Below are 16,396 nucleotides of genomic sequence, written 5' to 3'. Positions count from 1 at the left end.
AATGCCATTGGCAACACAATTCCTCCACTGTTTGTGTTCCCACACATACATTATGCAGACCACTGTGTCAGAGATGGACCAGTAGGAAGTACTGGTAGTGGAAATAAATCAGGATGGGTGCAAGAAACAGATTTCCTCATCTTTCTGAAGCACTTTGCAAACCACACCAAGGTAAGCCATGATAAAAAGTAATGGAATTGCGATGCTGGTGAACAACTACATTTTTTCAGCTTCATTGTTATGTTCAAAATTGGTGCAAGAGTTGTCGGTTATAATGCCCACTGAGCCAATGAGGCCAAACTCAAGGAAGACCAACCAAAATTAATGAAATATTCAGTTGCAGAAAATTCCATAATTTGTCTTTTTTGGGGGGTTGGAATATGTTCAAAAGCTGGATTTCTGCATTCTGTCACACACACACATAATTACATAAATGGCTCTAAGTGCATTCATGTGTTGAATAAACAAAGATTACATGTTAATGTTTTGTTAGTACCCTTATTTCATTGTGTTACATTTCACCCCAGGATATGTTACAACTAACCCAGACTAGGGGGTTAATTGTAACATTTCACTCTTCGTGTTTGAGACCATACCATGCAATGAGTAATTGTGCTGCAGAGAAAATAGCTGCACTATTTAATAGCAGAGACATGTAAATACTTTGCATTACATTTTGAATCCACTACCTTAAAAGAGCTCCAATTTACAGACAGAAATGTCAAAAATGTTACAACTATCCCCGGTCTCCCCTACTGAAGCTTAAATGAATTTGTTCAAATCTAAACTACCATTTGCTTTAATTTTCCGCCAACAATCTCCGGCGTCTGACGTCAGTTACAACATGAGTCGCTTACCTTGTCCGTCACTTGTCCTTTTTTCAGACTAAAATCAAATTAACAAACTAAAATCAAAGCATTCTTTGATTTTAGTTTGTTAGCCCACAAGCTGAGTTTTTATCAGAGTCCTGCATGAGTCAGTGTTATTTCACTGACACCATCACAGTTTTACACACCTGTTCTGTATGACTTTGTCTCAGGTTTGCGGTGATATCCAGCACTCTGAGCTGATGGCAGATCTGGTCAGTCCACAGTAGCTTCAACCACTAAATTATCTCTAACACATCACCAAACCAAAGTCTTCCTGCTAAGAGTACATCAAAGGTGAAAAGCGAGCCTAGAATGTCATCATTTCTGCTCTCCTCTTTCTTCTTCTTCTACTTCTGGACCGCACACATCTGTCGCTGCCCTACTCAGGTCGATCTAATGAAAATCAGCCAGAAATAATAATCAGAAATCCAAATGTAGAATTTGTAGAACAAATGACTGACCAGTGATTAGTGTTTTACAGTGATTACAACAGAAAGCCTGTTTCTGCCACTGCTGCCAAGCATTTGCTCTTTTCAGCTTGTTCAATTGTGGAGGTTTTTACATTCTTTACCTTACAATATAAAGCACCTTGAGGCAACTGTTGTTTTTTGGCACTATATATAAATATAAATGAATTGAACTGGTAGCAACTTTATGAATGAGAAAATGAAAACAAGTGTCAGTCAGCTGGTTCATGTCCAGCAGGTGGGGAGGAATCAGTGAGTCTGTTACTCCAGTTACTTACTGAGAGGTAAAGTTAAAGAAAACGAGTTTCCTTCATCGCACTAAACCTGCCCACTAAACATGACCCTGAATGAACCCATATGTAAAGGACTGTAGGTTTTAAGCAGGCTCAGGTAATGGCAACACAATAGATGAGGAAAGTGGGGGAACTCTGACGACATCTAGTGGACATCTTGAAGATGACGGGTCTGAACAGAGAGCAATGCAGGTCTGTGGAGAAGATTGCAGCACACTGTGAAATATGAACTATGAATAATATCTACAACTGTAATGATGTAATCAAAATATGTAATCAAAAAATCAAAATTCAGAATACCTGGACTACAAACTGTAAAATATTTATTAAGCTTAACGGCACACCGGAAGAAGCTAAAGTGTTGGTCATCAAATGCATGCAGGATCTGGAAAACATTAACAAGTAATATAACTACAAAGACAAGGAGCTGGGCTAACAATCTACAGTCATCCAAGCAGGTAATAGAAGATAACAACGAAAGCTAAAAGCGTAACACATTTAAGGATGGAACAATCAAGTAACTCATTATCTGGGATCTATACATCGTTATCACAAAGGATTGCTAATCAGGAGATAAATACACCAGCAAATAAGGAATACAAAACACACAGAGCAGAGCAGGACATTGATCCAGAACTGAACTTTTTTAACATCAAAAATACCTGCTATTATCATAATGATGATCAATTCAACAAAACTGTCAAGGTGGACGGTAAAATATCTATAATTCACTTTAACAGTAGAAGTTTATATGCAAATTTTCATAAAATAAGAGAATATTTAAGCAAATTTGCACATCCATTCAGTGTGATTGCAGTATCTGAGACATGGATTAATAAAGAGAAAGGTGGGGACTTTGTAATAGATGGATATGAATTAAATCTTATAAATAGAAAGAATAAGAATGGCGGTGGTGTGGCCTTGTTTGTGGACAAAAATTTAAAATACAAGATGGTAGAAAAAATGTCGATGGCGGTAGATAATATATTAGCGTGTGTAACAATAGAAATTAGTATGGGAAAAGAGAAAAATGTCATTGTAAGCTGTATATATAGAACACCAGGTTCAAATACTGAAATTTTTAAGGAGTGGGTAGATAAAACATTCACTAGGACAAACCAAAAAGTCATGTTCATTTGTGGGGATTTTAACATAGATCTATTAAATCCAAGCAAACAGAAAATGGCAGAGGAGTTTATTAATACAATGTATAGCTTGAGACTTTGTCCAATGATCACTAAACCCAGCAGGATCACAGCACAATCGGCAACCTCAATAGACAATATATTTACAAATGAAATAGAAAATAGATCCATAAGTGGTCTTTTAATAAATGATGTCAGTGATCACCTACCTGTTTTTGTAGTGTATAATAAAAATTATAGGAAGGTTACACAGGAAAATATAGTAAAATACAAACGAATGAGAACAGAAGAGTCAATAAATGTATTTAAAAATGATTTGCTCAAGCAAGAATGGGAGACGCTGTATAGGGAAAAAATGTTGATAAAGCTTATGAGATTTTTTTAGGAAAATTTAAACTGTTATATAATAGTCATTGCCCAGTAAGGAAATACAGTAAAAAACAAAAATATGCAGAATGCCCATGGATTACAAAAGGATTGCAAAATGCATGTAAGAAGAAAAATACCTTATACAGAGAATTTATAATGAACCGAAGTACAGAAGCTGAAAATAAATATAAGAAATATAAAAATAAATTAACGAGTATTTTGAGGTCATGTAAAAAGGAATACTATGAGAAATTATTGATTATGAATAAAAATAATACTAAAGGGATTTGGAAAACATTAAATACTATCATTAAAAAGGGCTCTGGACAGTCAGACTATCCTTCGTATTTCACAAATAATGATAGAAACATTACTAATATGAGCGATGTGGTAAATGATCTCAACAAATTCTTTGTAAGTGTTGGGCCAGACTTGGCTGAAACAATTCCTGATATGACAGATTCGGTAGAGAAAGAAACCAGATTCATTGATCGAAATCCTCATTCAATGTTCTTAAAGGCAGTAGAAGAAAAGGAAATCATTGATATTGTTGGGAAATTACAAACAAAAAACTCTACAGACTCTGACGACATAGATATGGAAATAGTCAAGAAGGTGATAGAGGGCATTTCCAAACCCTTAACACATATCTGCAATTTGTCCATACAAACTGGTACATTCCCGACACAAATGAAAATAGCTAAAGTAACACCATTGTACAAAAATGGTGATAAACACCAATTCACAAACTATAGGCCTGTCTCTCTACTTTCTCAATTTTCAAAAATACTGGAAAAAAATTTTATTAATAGACTCGACAAATTCATAGACAAACACAAAATAATAACGGATAGTCAGTATGGTTTCAGATCAAATAGATCAACATCATTGGCATTAATAGAATTGATCGAAAATATCACTAACAATATAGATAAAAGACAATGTACAGCTAGTATATTCATCGACCTAAAAAAAGCTTTTGATACAATTAATCATGAAATATTACTCGATAAATTGGAGTATTATGGCATTAGAGGAGTGGTGTTAGAGTGGGTAAAGAGTTATTTGAGAGACAGGCAGCAATTTGTGAAAATTGGGGAACATCAATCAGAGTGTATGGACATTGTTTGTGGAGTTCCGCAGGGGTCAGTATTGGGACCAAAGCTGTTTATCCTCTATATCAATGACATATGTAGAACATCAGATATATTACAGTTTATTTTATTTGCAGATGATACAAATATTTTTGTGCTGGAGAGAACTTACAGCAGCTTTTGGAAATTGTCACACAAGAAATGATTAAACTGAAAACATGGTTTGATAGAAATAAGTTATCATTAAATTTGGAAAAAACGACATTTATGTTATTCGGAAATTATAAAAAAGATGCCGAAGCAAAGTTATTAGTAAATAATGTCGAATTAGAGCAAGTTTCGGATACAAAATTTCTGGGTGTGATAATAGATAACAAAATCTGCTGGAAACCTCATATCAGAATCAGAATCAGAATCAGAATACTTTATTGATCCCTGGGGGAAATTATTTTTTGTTACAGTGCTCCATTTTAAACCAACATTAAGACAAGACAGACAATACACTAACTAAGAATAGTACAATATATACATATATATACATACATACATACATACATAAGTCACTTATAAATAAATATTTGGAAAAGAAACATGTGTAGTTGTAGCAGCAAACAGTGTGTTAAGTGGATGCGTTGTACAGGGAGATGGCCACAGGCAGGAATGATTTCCTGTGTCGTTCAGTGGTGCTTTTCGGTAATCTCAGTCTCTCACTGAACGAGCTCCTGTGACTGACCAACATGTCATGGAATGGGTGGGAGGTGTTATCCAACATTGTCTTTATCTTGGACAGCATCCGCCTCTCCGACACCACTTTGAGGGAGTCCAGCTCCATCCCCACAACATTGCTGGCCTTACGGATCAGTTTATTAAGTCTGTTGGCATCTGCGACCCTCAGCCTGCTCCCCCAGCATGCAACAGCATAGAGGATCGCACTGGCCACCACAGACTCATAGAAAATCCTCAGCATTTTCTGGCAGATGTTGAAGGACCTCAGTCGCCTCAAAAAATAGAGACGACTCTGGCCCTTCCTGTAAAGTGCTGTGGTGTTTTTAGCCCAGTCCAGTTTATTGTCAATGTGTACTCCAAGGTATTTATAGTCCTCCACAATGTCAACACTGACCCCCTGGATTGAAACAGGGGTCAAGTGTTTCCTGGTCTTCCTGAAGTCCACGATCAGTTCCTTGGTCTTTGCCACGTTGAGCTGCAGATGATTCTGCTCACACCACGTGACAAAGGAGTCGACCACAGCCCGGTACTCTGTCTCATCATCCCTGCTGATGCATCCAACCACCGCAGAGTCATCAGAAAACTTCTGAAGATGGCAGGTCTCTGTGCAGTGGCTGAAGTCTGTGGTGTAGAGGGTGAAGAGGAAGGGGGAGAGGACAGTCCCCTGTGGTGCCCCTGTGTTGCTAATCACCTTGTCAGACACACACTGTGGGAGACGTACATATTGTGGTCTTCCTGTCAGGTAATCAACAATCCAGGACACCAGAGAAGCATCCACCTGCATCGCTGCTACCTTATCACCCAGGAGGGTCGGCCTGATGGTGTTGAAAGCACTGGAAAAGTCAAAAAACATGACCCTCACAGTGCTCGCCGGCTGGTCCAGATGGGTGTAGACACGATTGAGCAGGTAGATGATGGCGTCCTCTGTTCCGAGACGAGGCTGATAAGCGAACTGAAGGGGATCCAGATGTGGTCTTACTATGGGTCGCAGCTGGTCCAGGATGAGCCTTTCCAGGGTCTTCATGATGTGGGAGGTCAGTGCCACGGGCCTGTAATCCTGGGGGCCACTGGGACGAGCTTGTAAATATAAAGTATTTACAAGCTAAACTGTCAAGAAGTGTCTCCATACTGAGTAAAGTTAAATTTTTTTGCCTTCCAAATCACTCCGGGTACTTTACTGTTCACTTATATTGCCATATTTGGAATACTGTGCGGAAATTTGGGGAAACACATATAAAACTTCACTTCAACCAATATGTAAAATTAAAAAAAAAGCAATCAGGATGATTAGTAAAGCTGGATATAGAGACCATACTAACACCATGTTTTTGAAATTAAAAATATTGAAGTTTATGGATCTTATAGAATACAAAACGGCAAAAATTATGTATAAAGCTAGATACAATATGTTACCAGGAAATATACAGAGGATGTTCTATGACAGAGAAGGAGATTATGAACTAAGGGGTAAGTTGAATCTGAAGATACTTAAAGCACGGTCAAATGTTAAAACCTTTTGTGTAACTATTTATGGAGTAAAACTGTGGAATAGCTTTACTGCAGAATTACAGCAATGCTCAGGAATTGGCAAGTTCATAAAGACACTTCGAAAATTACTTTTGGAAGGATATGATATTGAAGAAGACAATCACCCATTGTATGTATAAATATATCAACTCGTATTTAAATTATAAATATCGTGCCAGCCTTGTTGATATAAGTTTCTTGTGTATTGTGTGGAGTATACGATGAGAAGAATTAGGTAAATATGTGGGATTAATAAGATGTTGAGCAGGGGTAGGGGTTAATAAGTATGTGCATACTTCTTCCTACTCCTTTTCAGACCAAACGACTGTTATCTCATGTTAGATGAATGTGTTTTATTTTATTATAATTCTTTCTTGTTTGTCTGTACAAATGTGTGTGTGAGTATATCTACACATATATTCGTATCCGTAAATGAAAATACATGTAGATGAGTATATATTGTTTTTTTTATTGTTTGTTTTATTATGTCTGAAATAAATAAAGATAAATAAAAAATAAAAAATAAAATAGGCTCCATGTAGTTTAAGTTCTGTTACTGTACTTATGAAGCAAACTGCACACACAGAGTTGGCAAACATTGAGTTTACTTGCATTTAGGCAAAATGATATAAACACTTATCATGAGCCAATATAGCACATTTAACTGCTTTTATTTAGCAGGGATTACACAATACACAAAATTAGTCACAAACATTTTAATCAAATCTTGCAACATGTTGCTAAGAAGAACCAGGACAACCAGGTCAAAGCCATACTGAAGTATAACCTTCATTAACATAAATCACAAAGAAAAAATATTTAAATAAAAATTGTATACTTGTCTTGAACTTTTTTTAAATCTTTAGTCCTGTGTATCAAAACTTATTTATTGGCTGATAAAAAGGAATCACATCATGGTTGTTACAAGGAACAAGTGATGAAAAACTCATTTTCATGTTTGTTTTCTTCTATACTGAAGAAGAAATACAAGTTTCTGTGGTAAATATTAAAAGAGCATCCATGTTCAATAAATATTTGTGTCACCTTTAAAGACCAATAAAAAAAATATCAAACTTAGAGAAACATAAAGTCAGGGCTGGAACAAACAACATAGAGTGCCCTTCACTGCTGTGGACAGGAAATGTACCGTGACTTGGAGCATGAGGTCATTTTCTACCTCGGGTGCTGCAGTGATTTGGTTTGTCACTCAGGTGGATCCTTAGATGAAAATTCAGTCCTGATTTCCAACTGAATCTTTCCCCACAGGAGCTACAAATATATGGTTTCTCACCTTCTGTGACTTTTCATAGTCGACAAGTCTCTAAACTCTTTCCTACAGACGTTGCAAGAATACGCTTTCTCACCGGTGTGGATTCTCAAATGAGTTTCTAGTCCTGATTTCTTACCAAATCTTTTCCCACATGTGCTACAGAAATACGGCTTCTCGCCTGTGTGGATTCTCACGTGACTTTCAAATCCGGATTTCTTATTAAATCTTTTCCCACAGGTGATGCAAAAATATGGCTTCTCGCCTGTGTGGATCCTTACGTGAGTTTCCAATCCTGATTTCCAAATGAATCTTTTCCCACAGGTGCTACAAGAATGTGGCTTCTCACTTGTGTGAACTCTCATGTGTCTCGTCAGGTTGGATTTACACTGAAAAGTTTTTCCACAAGTGTCACAGCTTACAGATTTTTTACTTGTATCAGTTTCACTCCGAGACTTATCTGTTCGGTTTTTGTGACGTCTCCTTTTCTTCAGCTCCGCATTTCTAGTTGATCCCGAGTCCACATGCTGGTTTTCTTCCTGTTCCTCAAGCTCTGGTTCAGGAAAGTTAAGAGCAAGGAGCTGGTCATCGTTTGGTTCTGATTCACTGAGGTCACTTTCCTCAAAACTAGAAGTCACCATAAAACTATTGATCTCCTGCTTCAGTACAATCTCCTCCAGCTCCTGACTGGTGCAGAGTTCCTCCTGTTCCTCTTTAATCTGTGGAGGATCTGGGTCCTCCTGGTCCAGACTTGAGTTCCTCTCCTGCTGATTGGCGACAAACTCCTCCTCCTTACAGGCAGTTTGCTGGTGGAGGTCTAAACGAACAATAAAAAAAATGTAATTATAGAAAAACACTTCTGAGAAGATAAAGTTTTAGTTAAAGTCTGTAATGAGGGCATGTTGCTCACATTTGCAGGTGAAATTAAAAGTGTGTAAAAATGAAGTTATTTGTGCACTCTGATGCAAATGAGAACTTGAGTTCTGACATTTTTCAGCAACATTAAGAGTAAAAAAAACCTTTCAAACAAAAAAGAACTCACTTATTACTGACTGACTGATGATCTATTTTGGAGTTGATCTCGAAACTGATCTACATCTTGATATTTTTCAAAATAATCTTCACTATTGGGGGTGGCTGTAGCTCAGGCGGTAGAGCAGATCATCTACTGATCGGTTCGATTCCCGGCTTCACCTAGTCTGCATTTCAAATATCCTTGGGCAAGATACTAACTCCAAGTTGCCTCAAGTTGCTCTTTGATCTGTGGAATGTGTGTCTGAATGTTGGTAGAAAGCACTAAGAAAAATGTGCTTGTGCGAATGGGAGTGAGTGGGTGAATGCACAAGTTTTGTAAAGCGCTTTGAGTGCTCAAGATTGAGTAGAAAAGCGCTATATAAGAACCAGTCCATTTAAAACTCCCTGTCATGTTTTCACGAATACACATTAAATAGATCTGACTTTTTTTAAAATTTTATTCTTTATTACTTTTCCATCAACCAAAAAAAACCAAAAAACTGAGTATATAATAATGATTTATGTACATCGTAAATGATTAATGTTAGGAGGACACAGAGATATATTATATATACTCTCCCATGAAAATCATTCATATATTATTTCAGAAAAATATATGCAACCCAAAATAACCCCCCAACAACAAAAGAAAAAAAAAAAAAAGAAAAAAAAAAAAGACCCTGAAGCAAAGGTTTACAGATAGTGCTCCAGAGAGAAAAAAAATCAAGCAAGTATAACATTCCAGGGTTTCGGGCTGAAGTTTAATCCAAGGATATCATGTTAGTTAGAGAGGCATCCAGATTAGTGGTTGCAATGATAAGCTGCGTCCTCTTCCGTTTCCAATCCATTTAATTTCACGTCCCTTCTCCTGTCCTTCTATTTAGCAGACCAGCAATCGCAGGTTCCCCAGGTTTTCTTTAGCAGCTGTGACGTTACTTCTCCATACAGGTTAAATAGATAGAATCATTTCTGTACATTATCGATCATTTCCTCACCTTCCAAAAATAACAAAAAATTTCCCCACATTTTTTTGAAGGAAGCATGTTTACCCTTTATCATAGACGTAAGTTTCTCCAGAGCAAGGGTTTTTGACAATGTCGATAACCAAATTCTCACGTGTGGTCTACTAGTGGATCTCCATGATTTGGCTATACTGTATTTCGCCTGTAGCAGGCAGAAGGTTGTGGTTTTTTGGTTAGCTTTGCTCAGCTGGATTTCAGCGGGGAAAATTCCTAGGATGCATAATTTAGGACATGGATCCAATTTGACACTTGTAATATGTGCAATTATTTCTAAAACTTCCTTCCAAAACTTTTGAATTTCTGAGCATTCCCATAGGCAGTGCATCAGTGTGCCCTTTTCCCCACATTTAACACATATGTCCGGAGTTTTGGGGTCAAATTTATTTAATAATGTTGGGGTAATATATGTTCTCATTAACCATTTGTACTGGATTAGTTTAAATTGAGTGTTTATAGATTGTGTTTGAGCTTTCAAGCAAGCTTTTTGCCATTCCTCTGTAGTTATACTACACTCTAAGTCTTGACACCATGCGCGTCTTTCTTTTTCTGAGGATATTTGAGAGCCGTCTCTAAGGTTATTGTAGAAGCGAGAAATTAAACCCTTCTTCAGCTGATGGTTTATTGCTATATCCTCTAATGAGTTTAGGGTGGGCGGTGTTAGAGATTTTTGAGTTTTTGAAATGAAGCTTCTGATTTGAAGAAATTTAAAGAAATGTTTGGTTGGAATGTCAAATTTCTGAGTCAAGCCATTGAAACATATTAAGGTGTCCTTGTCAAATAGATCTGCAACTTTGCACAGGCCTCTGTCGGCCCATATTTTAAAGCCCAAATCTTTCCAACCGGGTTTAAAGGCCTTATTGCCCCAGATAGGTGAGAATTGGGATAGTGCTGGCATTTCATTTTTAAACTCGAGTGCCTCGAACCGCACACGAATAGTATTTTTAACAAAGAGGTTTGATGTATCTTTCATCAGATCTTTATATTTTGCAGAGTACAGATAAGTGCTGAGTGGTAAGGGGGTAGTACTTGACCTTTCTAAATTTACCCAGGGTAGGGTAGTTGTTGAGAACCAGCATGAGGCCGCAGAGAGTTGGGCAGCCCAGTAGTACCATTTGAGGTTTGGAACACAGAGACCTCCTCTGTCATACGGAAGATATAGTAGCGAAAGACGCAGTCTAGCTCGTCTGTTATTCCAAATGAATTTACTGAATATTGTTTTTGTCTTTGTGAAGAAGTCATCTGGAGGGTTGAGAGGAATGACTCGGAAGAGATATAGAAATTTTGGAAGGATGTTCATTTTGAGAATATTTACACGTCCAATCATCGAGATTGGTAGCATAGACCATCTATTGATTAAGCCAACAACAGAGTTGATAGTAGGAGAATAATTTGCGTTAATTTTTGGAGTGATTTTTATACCTAGATAAGTGAGACTGTCTCTGGCAATTTGAAACGTTGTTTGAATAGGTGGTTTAGTTCTTTCAGAATGATTAAAAAAGAGGATGGCCGATTTGGATTCATTAATTTTATAACCGGAGATATTGCCAAAGAAGTTAATTGTTTTAAGTAGCTGAGGAATTGAACTCTTTAATTTAGACAGCATTAAAATAATATCATCTGCAAATAATCCAATTTTAGACTCAATATTATTTGTTCTAATGCCAGAGATGTTTTGGTTGTTCCTTATCGCAATAGCCAGTGGTTCTATTGCTAGGACGAAAAGAAGAGGTGAGAGGGGACAGCCTTGACGTGTACCTCTACCTAGATAGAATGGTCTAGATATAATATTGTTGGTTCTAACTGAGGCTATGGGTTTATTATATAATATTTTAACCCAGGTCATGAAGTAATTGCCAAAGCCGAATTGAGATAGTACCTTATAGAGATAATTATGTTCGACCCTATCGAAAGCTTTTTCTGCGTCTAAGGAAAGCAGAGCCATGTCTAGTTGTTCTGAGTTTGTGTAAAGTACATTCAGTACTCTGCGAATCCCATGCTGCGTTTGTCGGCCTTTTACAAACCCATTTTGGTCATTATCAACAAGAAGATGAAGGTACCGTTCAAGTCTGTTTGCCAGTACTTTGCTTATTATCTTGGCATCAGAGTTTATTAGTGAAATTGGTCTATAAGATTCACATTTTGTAGGCGGTTTCCCAGGCTTAGGGAATACCGTTATAAGTGCATTTCGCAAGGAGGGGGGAAGCTCTTTTGAATCATAGCTTTCCACCAGCATGTCGTACAGAGGGAATATTAATTTATCTTTAAATATTTTGAAAAGGTCTAGTGGAATTCCATCTGGGCCGGGAGTTTTTCCCATTTTTAATTTATCGATTGCATTGGAGAGTTCATTCATCGATAACTGAGAGTCTAATTCGCATCGGGCTTCTTCAGAAAGTAAAGGGGTACTTATTGAGTCAAAGAAGGATTCTAGTGATTCTCGAGTCGTATCTCCTGTTGAAGTATATAGTTGTGAATAGTAGTGTTCAAAGAGTTCACTTATTCTATGAGGATCTGTGATATTTTCGTCTGCAGTTCTAATTTCATTTATTGTTTGTTCGTTCAGTAGCGTTTTTATACGCCATGCCAAAAGTTTTCCTGCCTTTTCCCCTTGGTCATAGTAGGTCTGTCTCAGTCTAAATAGTCCGGCTGAGGCTTTCTCAGTAGTTAATTTATCGTATTTTGCTCTTAATCTTAAAAGTTTTTGTTGGTTTTCTTTAGAGTCATTCAGGTTTATCTCAAGTTCCACTTCTTTTATTTGACCTTCGAGGTCCAACATCTCAGTATAGTTTTTATTTGCTTTGTTTTTGGTGTAGCCTATCATCTGTCCACGAATAAAGACCTTAAAAGCTTCCCATCTTACTGAGGCTGTAGTTTCGGATTTGTTGAAGTAGAAATAGTCATCAATATTTTTGCCTACATATTCCAAAATATTTTGATTGTGCAGCCAGTGTGGTCTTAAACGCCAAATAGGGTTACGTCTAAAAGCTGCTGTGACTGAGAAGTTAAGCGTGGTTATTGAGTGGTCAGATATAAGCACACTTTTATATGAGCAGCTGTTAATTCTGGAGATAAGAAAGTTTGAGATAAGAAAATAATCTATGCGACTGCGGCTATTATGACTGGCTGAGTAGCAAGAATATTCTCTCCCTGTTGGATTTTTTAATCTCCATATATCTTTAAGATTCAATTCAAACATAAAGTGTTGTATGACTTGTCTAGATTTTGGATGGGAAGAGTCTAAGCCTGATGATCTATCAAGCCTGGGCTCTAGGGTACAATTAAAGTCCCCCCCAACAATTATCTCACCGTGAAGGTCTGTAATAGAGAGAAATAGATTATTATAAAAGTTGGAGTCGTCAATATTGGGGCCATATACATTAACTAATATTAAATCTTGATTCAGCACGGAGCATTGTAGAATAATGAATCTCCCTGCGGGGTCCAATATGGTTTTTTTTAATACACATGGGTACTGATTTATGAATGAGTGTTGCCACTCCTCTAGCATGTGTTGAGAAGTGGCTAAAGAAAACCTGACCTGGCCATCTCCTCCTTATCCGGTCAGTTTCATTCACGAGTAAGTGTGTTTCTTGAATGAAGACTATCTTTGGGTGATATTGTTTTATTCTATCCATTACTCTTTTCAGTTTAATATATTTTCTAAGGCCTCTTACATTCCAGGAAATTAGATCAATATTTGAATAACTACTCATACAGTTTGTACCTTTAGTAATCTGGGTTTGACTACATCTCGTCTCTCCTGTCGAGACTCACAAGTTGTTATTTCAAGAGCACTGCACTTTAAAAACAATCTCTTATAAACCAGAAAACAAAAGAAAAAAAACAACCCAGAGATCTTCCATCGGTGTAGATCTCAAAACCTTCCCCCCCAAAGTCATAGCGGATTGGTTATGCATCAGATCCGTGTGAAGGAGCTGATAGAGCGTCCTCATGATTGAAGTTACAAACTTAGGTCCGACCGTATTAACTAAAGAAGTGGCCATACAAATGTAACTGAATGAAAAGATTTAGACATAGCATACCTAAGGCCATCTATATCATACCTGTACACCAGCAGCCGTTATATGTCCGGTTTGGAGTTGTTCATCAGAGTTGCATATATTTGATGTAGCGTTTCTGAGTGGGCGTGAAGTTTATCCCTCGTTTTGTTGCCGGACTTTTCGCATGAAATCTTCCACCTCCGCTGGTGTGTGGAAGAGGAGCCTGTTGTCATGGTGGAGAATCCTCATTTTTGCTGGAAAGATCAGTCCGAAGTTTATATGCATTTCACGGAGTTGTTGTTTTACCTGGTTGTATTGTTTCCGTTGTTTCTGGACTTCCGTTGACAGATCAGGAAAAAACATAATGTGATGTCCGTTGTGCGTTATTTTTCCCTTCAGACGTGCCGCTCTCATCACCCTCATCTTGTCTTGATAATTCAAAAATTACATGATGATCACACGGGGTGGGCCATTTGGAGTATTTCGCCCTTGTAGTCTGTGTGCTCGTTCAATGATAGGTGGGGATGGGAGCGCGTCTCGTCCCAAAACATCAATTAAGAAAGTTTGCAAGAATATTGTAATTTCTCCTTGTTCAGTATTCTCAGTCAATCCGACGAGTCTCAGATTAGATCTCCGGCTTCTATTTTCGAGGTCGTCCACCTTTAACTGTAGTTCCTGAATTTTCTTATGAAGGGAAGTCTCTTTACTTACGAGGGAAGAGACGTCGTCTTCAACTTTACTGATGCGAGTTTCTGCGGAGGTGAGCCTCTCCGAAAACACTCCAATCGCCTCTTTTATTTCTTGGTTTGATATTTTAACTTCTTGCAGTTGAGCAGTGAAATGTACTTTCAACGACTGAATTGCGGCCAAAACACTCGCCTCGGTCTGTTGAGCACTAGCACTAGCGCCTTCCATTTTCTCGGTTTCAGGTTCGTTGTTAGGGTCATCGTCTGATCCATCCTTTCCGGCTGTTTTAGGCTTGGACCTATGTTTGGTCGGCATCTTGGTTGTTTAGATCAGAACAGAAGCTTAAGTCGGTGAGGCAGCCGCTAAAAGATTGGATTTTAACCGCTGTTGGGCGTAGGCAAAGGACGTTGAGGTCGGAGCTCGAAGTCTCACTGCCACTCAGGTGGACGCCATAACCAATCTCCCTTAAATAGATCTGACTGATACAAACTGTAGGTTTAATATTAATGTTAACACTTCAGAAAAGCGATTACAGTTTTACCGCTGGTCTGTAAATCTTTCTCAGGTTTCCAGATGTTATGCAGCTGTCTGAGCCGCTCTTCCCCGCTCCAGACGACGATGCCTTCATCCTCGTGTTTCACTACAAGCTGTTCTCCCTCTTGACTGATGCAGAGTTCCTCCTGTTCCTCTTTGATCTGTGGGGGATCTGTGTCCTCCTGGTCCAGATTGAAGTTCCTCTCCTGCTTCCAGACCTGCTGGCCAGCCAGATCTTCCTCCTCCTTACACTTCATGTTGATGTGGGACTTGAGGAACAAAGTAAAAAGAAAAAGATTAGACAGGTAAAGGTGCAGCCTCAGTCAGCAGGGCTGTACACTGTGAGCATGTTGCTCACATATGTGAGAGAGGTTTGTACAAATGTTTCAGAAGCACCATGTGACTCCCTCTCTTTGTTGGAAAGTCTTATTAATTCACTTTATAACTATTACTTTGAAGATAAATTTCTACCATCACAAAAATATTATGACCTCTTTAAAAACAAACAACGGCAACTACATGACTTAAATTCCATGTTTAGATGAAGGTAATGGTCAATGCCTTTTGACAGGGGAAAAACCTCCACACAGAAGAATCTTACTTGGCTGAATCATAAATTATTCACCATGATTAAAACTGCAGATGAGCAATAATCTGCATTTTATTTTAGCCAAAGAGGAATGTTTCTGTTTGTCTGTGATCTGACTTTTTCTGCTGGCTCCAAATTTCATTTTATCCTGTGTAAGTTTGTTTCTCTTCCTGTTAACTAGCAAAGTCAAAATCACCTTGATTCATTTAACTTTAATTCAATTATAAATGTAATCATTTTATTGAACAATTAATTTCATTTCAATGAAAAACAATTACTTAAAAGAAAGAGATTAAGTTGGAGAGAGACATGTGGCCATCTTTTAGTGAGTTAGACCCTGATTAAGGGGTATTTTTAAAAGTAAAGCCCATCTCTCAAAGTCCCTGCCGGCCTGCCTCCACCTCGGGAAGTCTGTGGGTGCAGACGGAGGTGAGGAGCACCACAGGCGGCAGAGAACTGTCTGTAGCCCCGGAGTGAGGCGTCGTGAACCGAAGCAGACAGCGAACTGTGGCACAGTGCAGAAAACCGAAGCTTTCCCTCCCTGTTTGGTTTTGATGTGTCTCATGAAAGTCTATTGTTAAAAGTTGACCTTTAAAAAAAACGGACGCACTTGTTTGATTAGCTGCTCTCTGATTTTAGCCTGTTAGCTTACAGACTGAGCTCAGATCGTTCCTGTGTTAGTTCATTGAGAACATCACAGTTTTACATACCTGCTGCGTGACTTCATCTCGGGTCTCCGGCTGATATACAGCAGTCTGAGCCAGTGGCGGATCTCATCATCCTGGACGACTG

At 38.1% G+C, this 16,396-nt stretch overlaps 1 protein-coding gene across 1 annotated transcript; it reads right to left on the bottom strand.

Moving 5' to 3' along the window:
- Nucleotides 1-7,310: 7,310 nt before the first annotated feature.
- LOC147307726 (uncharacterized) lies at nucleotides 7,311-15,278 on the bottom strand. The gene is made up of 2 exons (XM_086273158.1): nucleotides 15,023-15,278; nucleotides 7,311-8,574 (listed from the first exon to the last, which is right to left on the bottom strand). The coding sequence occupies exons 1-2, from the start codon at nucleotides 15,270-15,272 to the stop codon at nucleotides 7,778-7,780; spliced, it is 1,047 nt and encodes a 348-aa protein (XP_086129284.1). The 5' UTR covers nucleotides 15,273-15,278; the 3' UTR covers nucleotides 7,311-7,777.
- Between the last annotated feature and the right edge of the window lie 1,118 nt (nucleotides 15,279-16,396).

Source organism: Aulonocara sp. 'chitande type north' Nkhata Bay, linkage group LG18 (genome assembly GCF_057382095.1).
Source record: "Aulonocara sp. 'chitande type north' Nkhata Bay isolate Kocher_YH1m ecotype deep benthic linkage group LG18, A_spYH_male_GT1.1, whole genome shotgun sequence".
Lineage (NCBI taxonomy): Eukaryota > Metazoa > Chordata > Actinopteri > Cichliformes > Cichlidae > Aulonocara > Aulonocara sp. 'chitande type north' Nkhata Bay.
Note: the sequence above shows the minus strand (reverse complement) of the source record. Positions and strands in the feature narration are given on the sequence as shown.

Coding starts and splice junctions, on each gene's coding strand:
- LOC147307726 (XM_086273158.1), bottom strand. CDS start 15,272: ATGAAGTGTAAGGAGGAGGAAGATCTGGCTGGCCAGCAGGTCTGGAAG. Junction 8,575..15,022: donor GAAAGATTTACAGACCAGCG/GTAAAACTGTAA, acceptor TTGTTCGTTTAG/ACCTCCACCAGCAAACTGCC.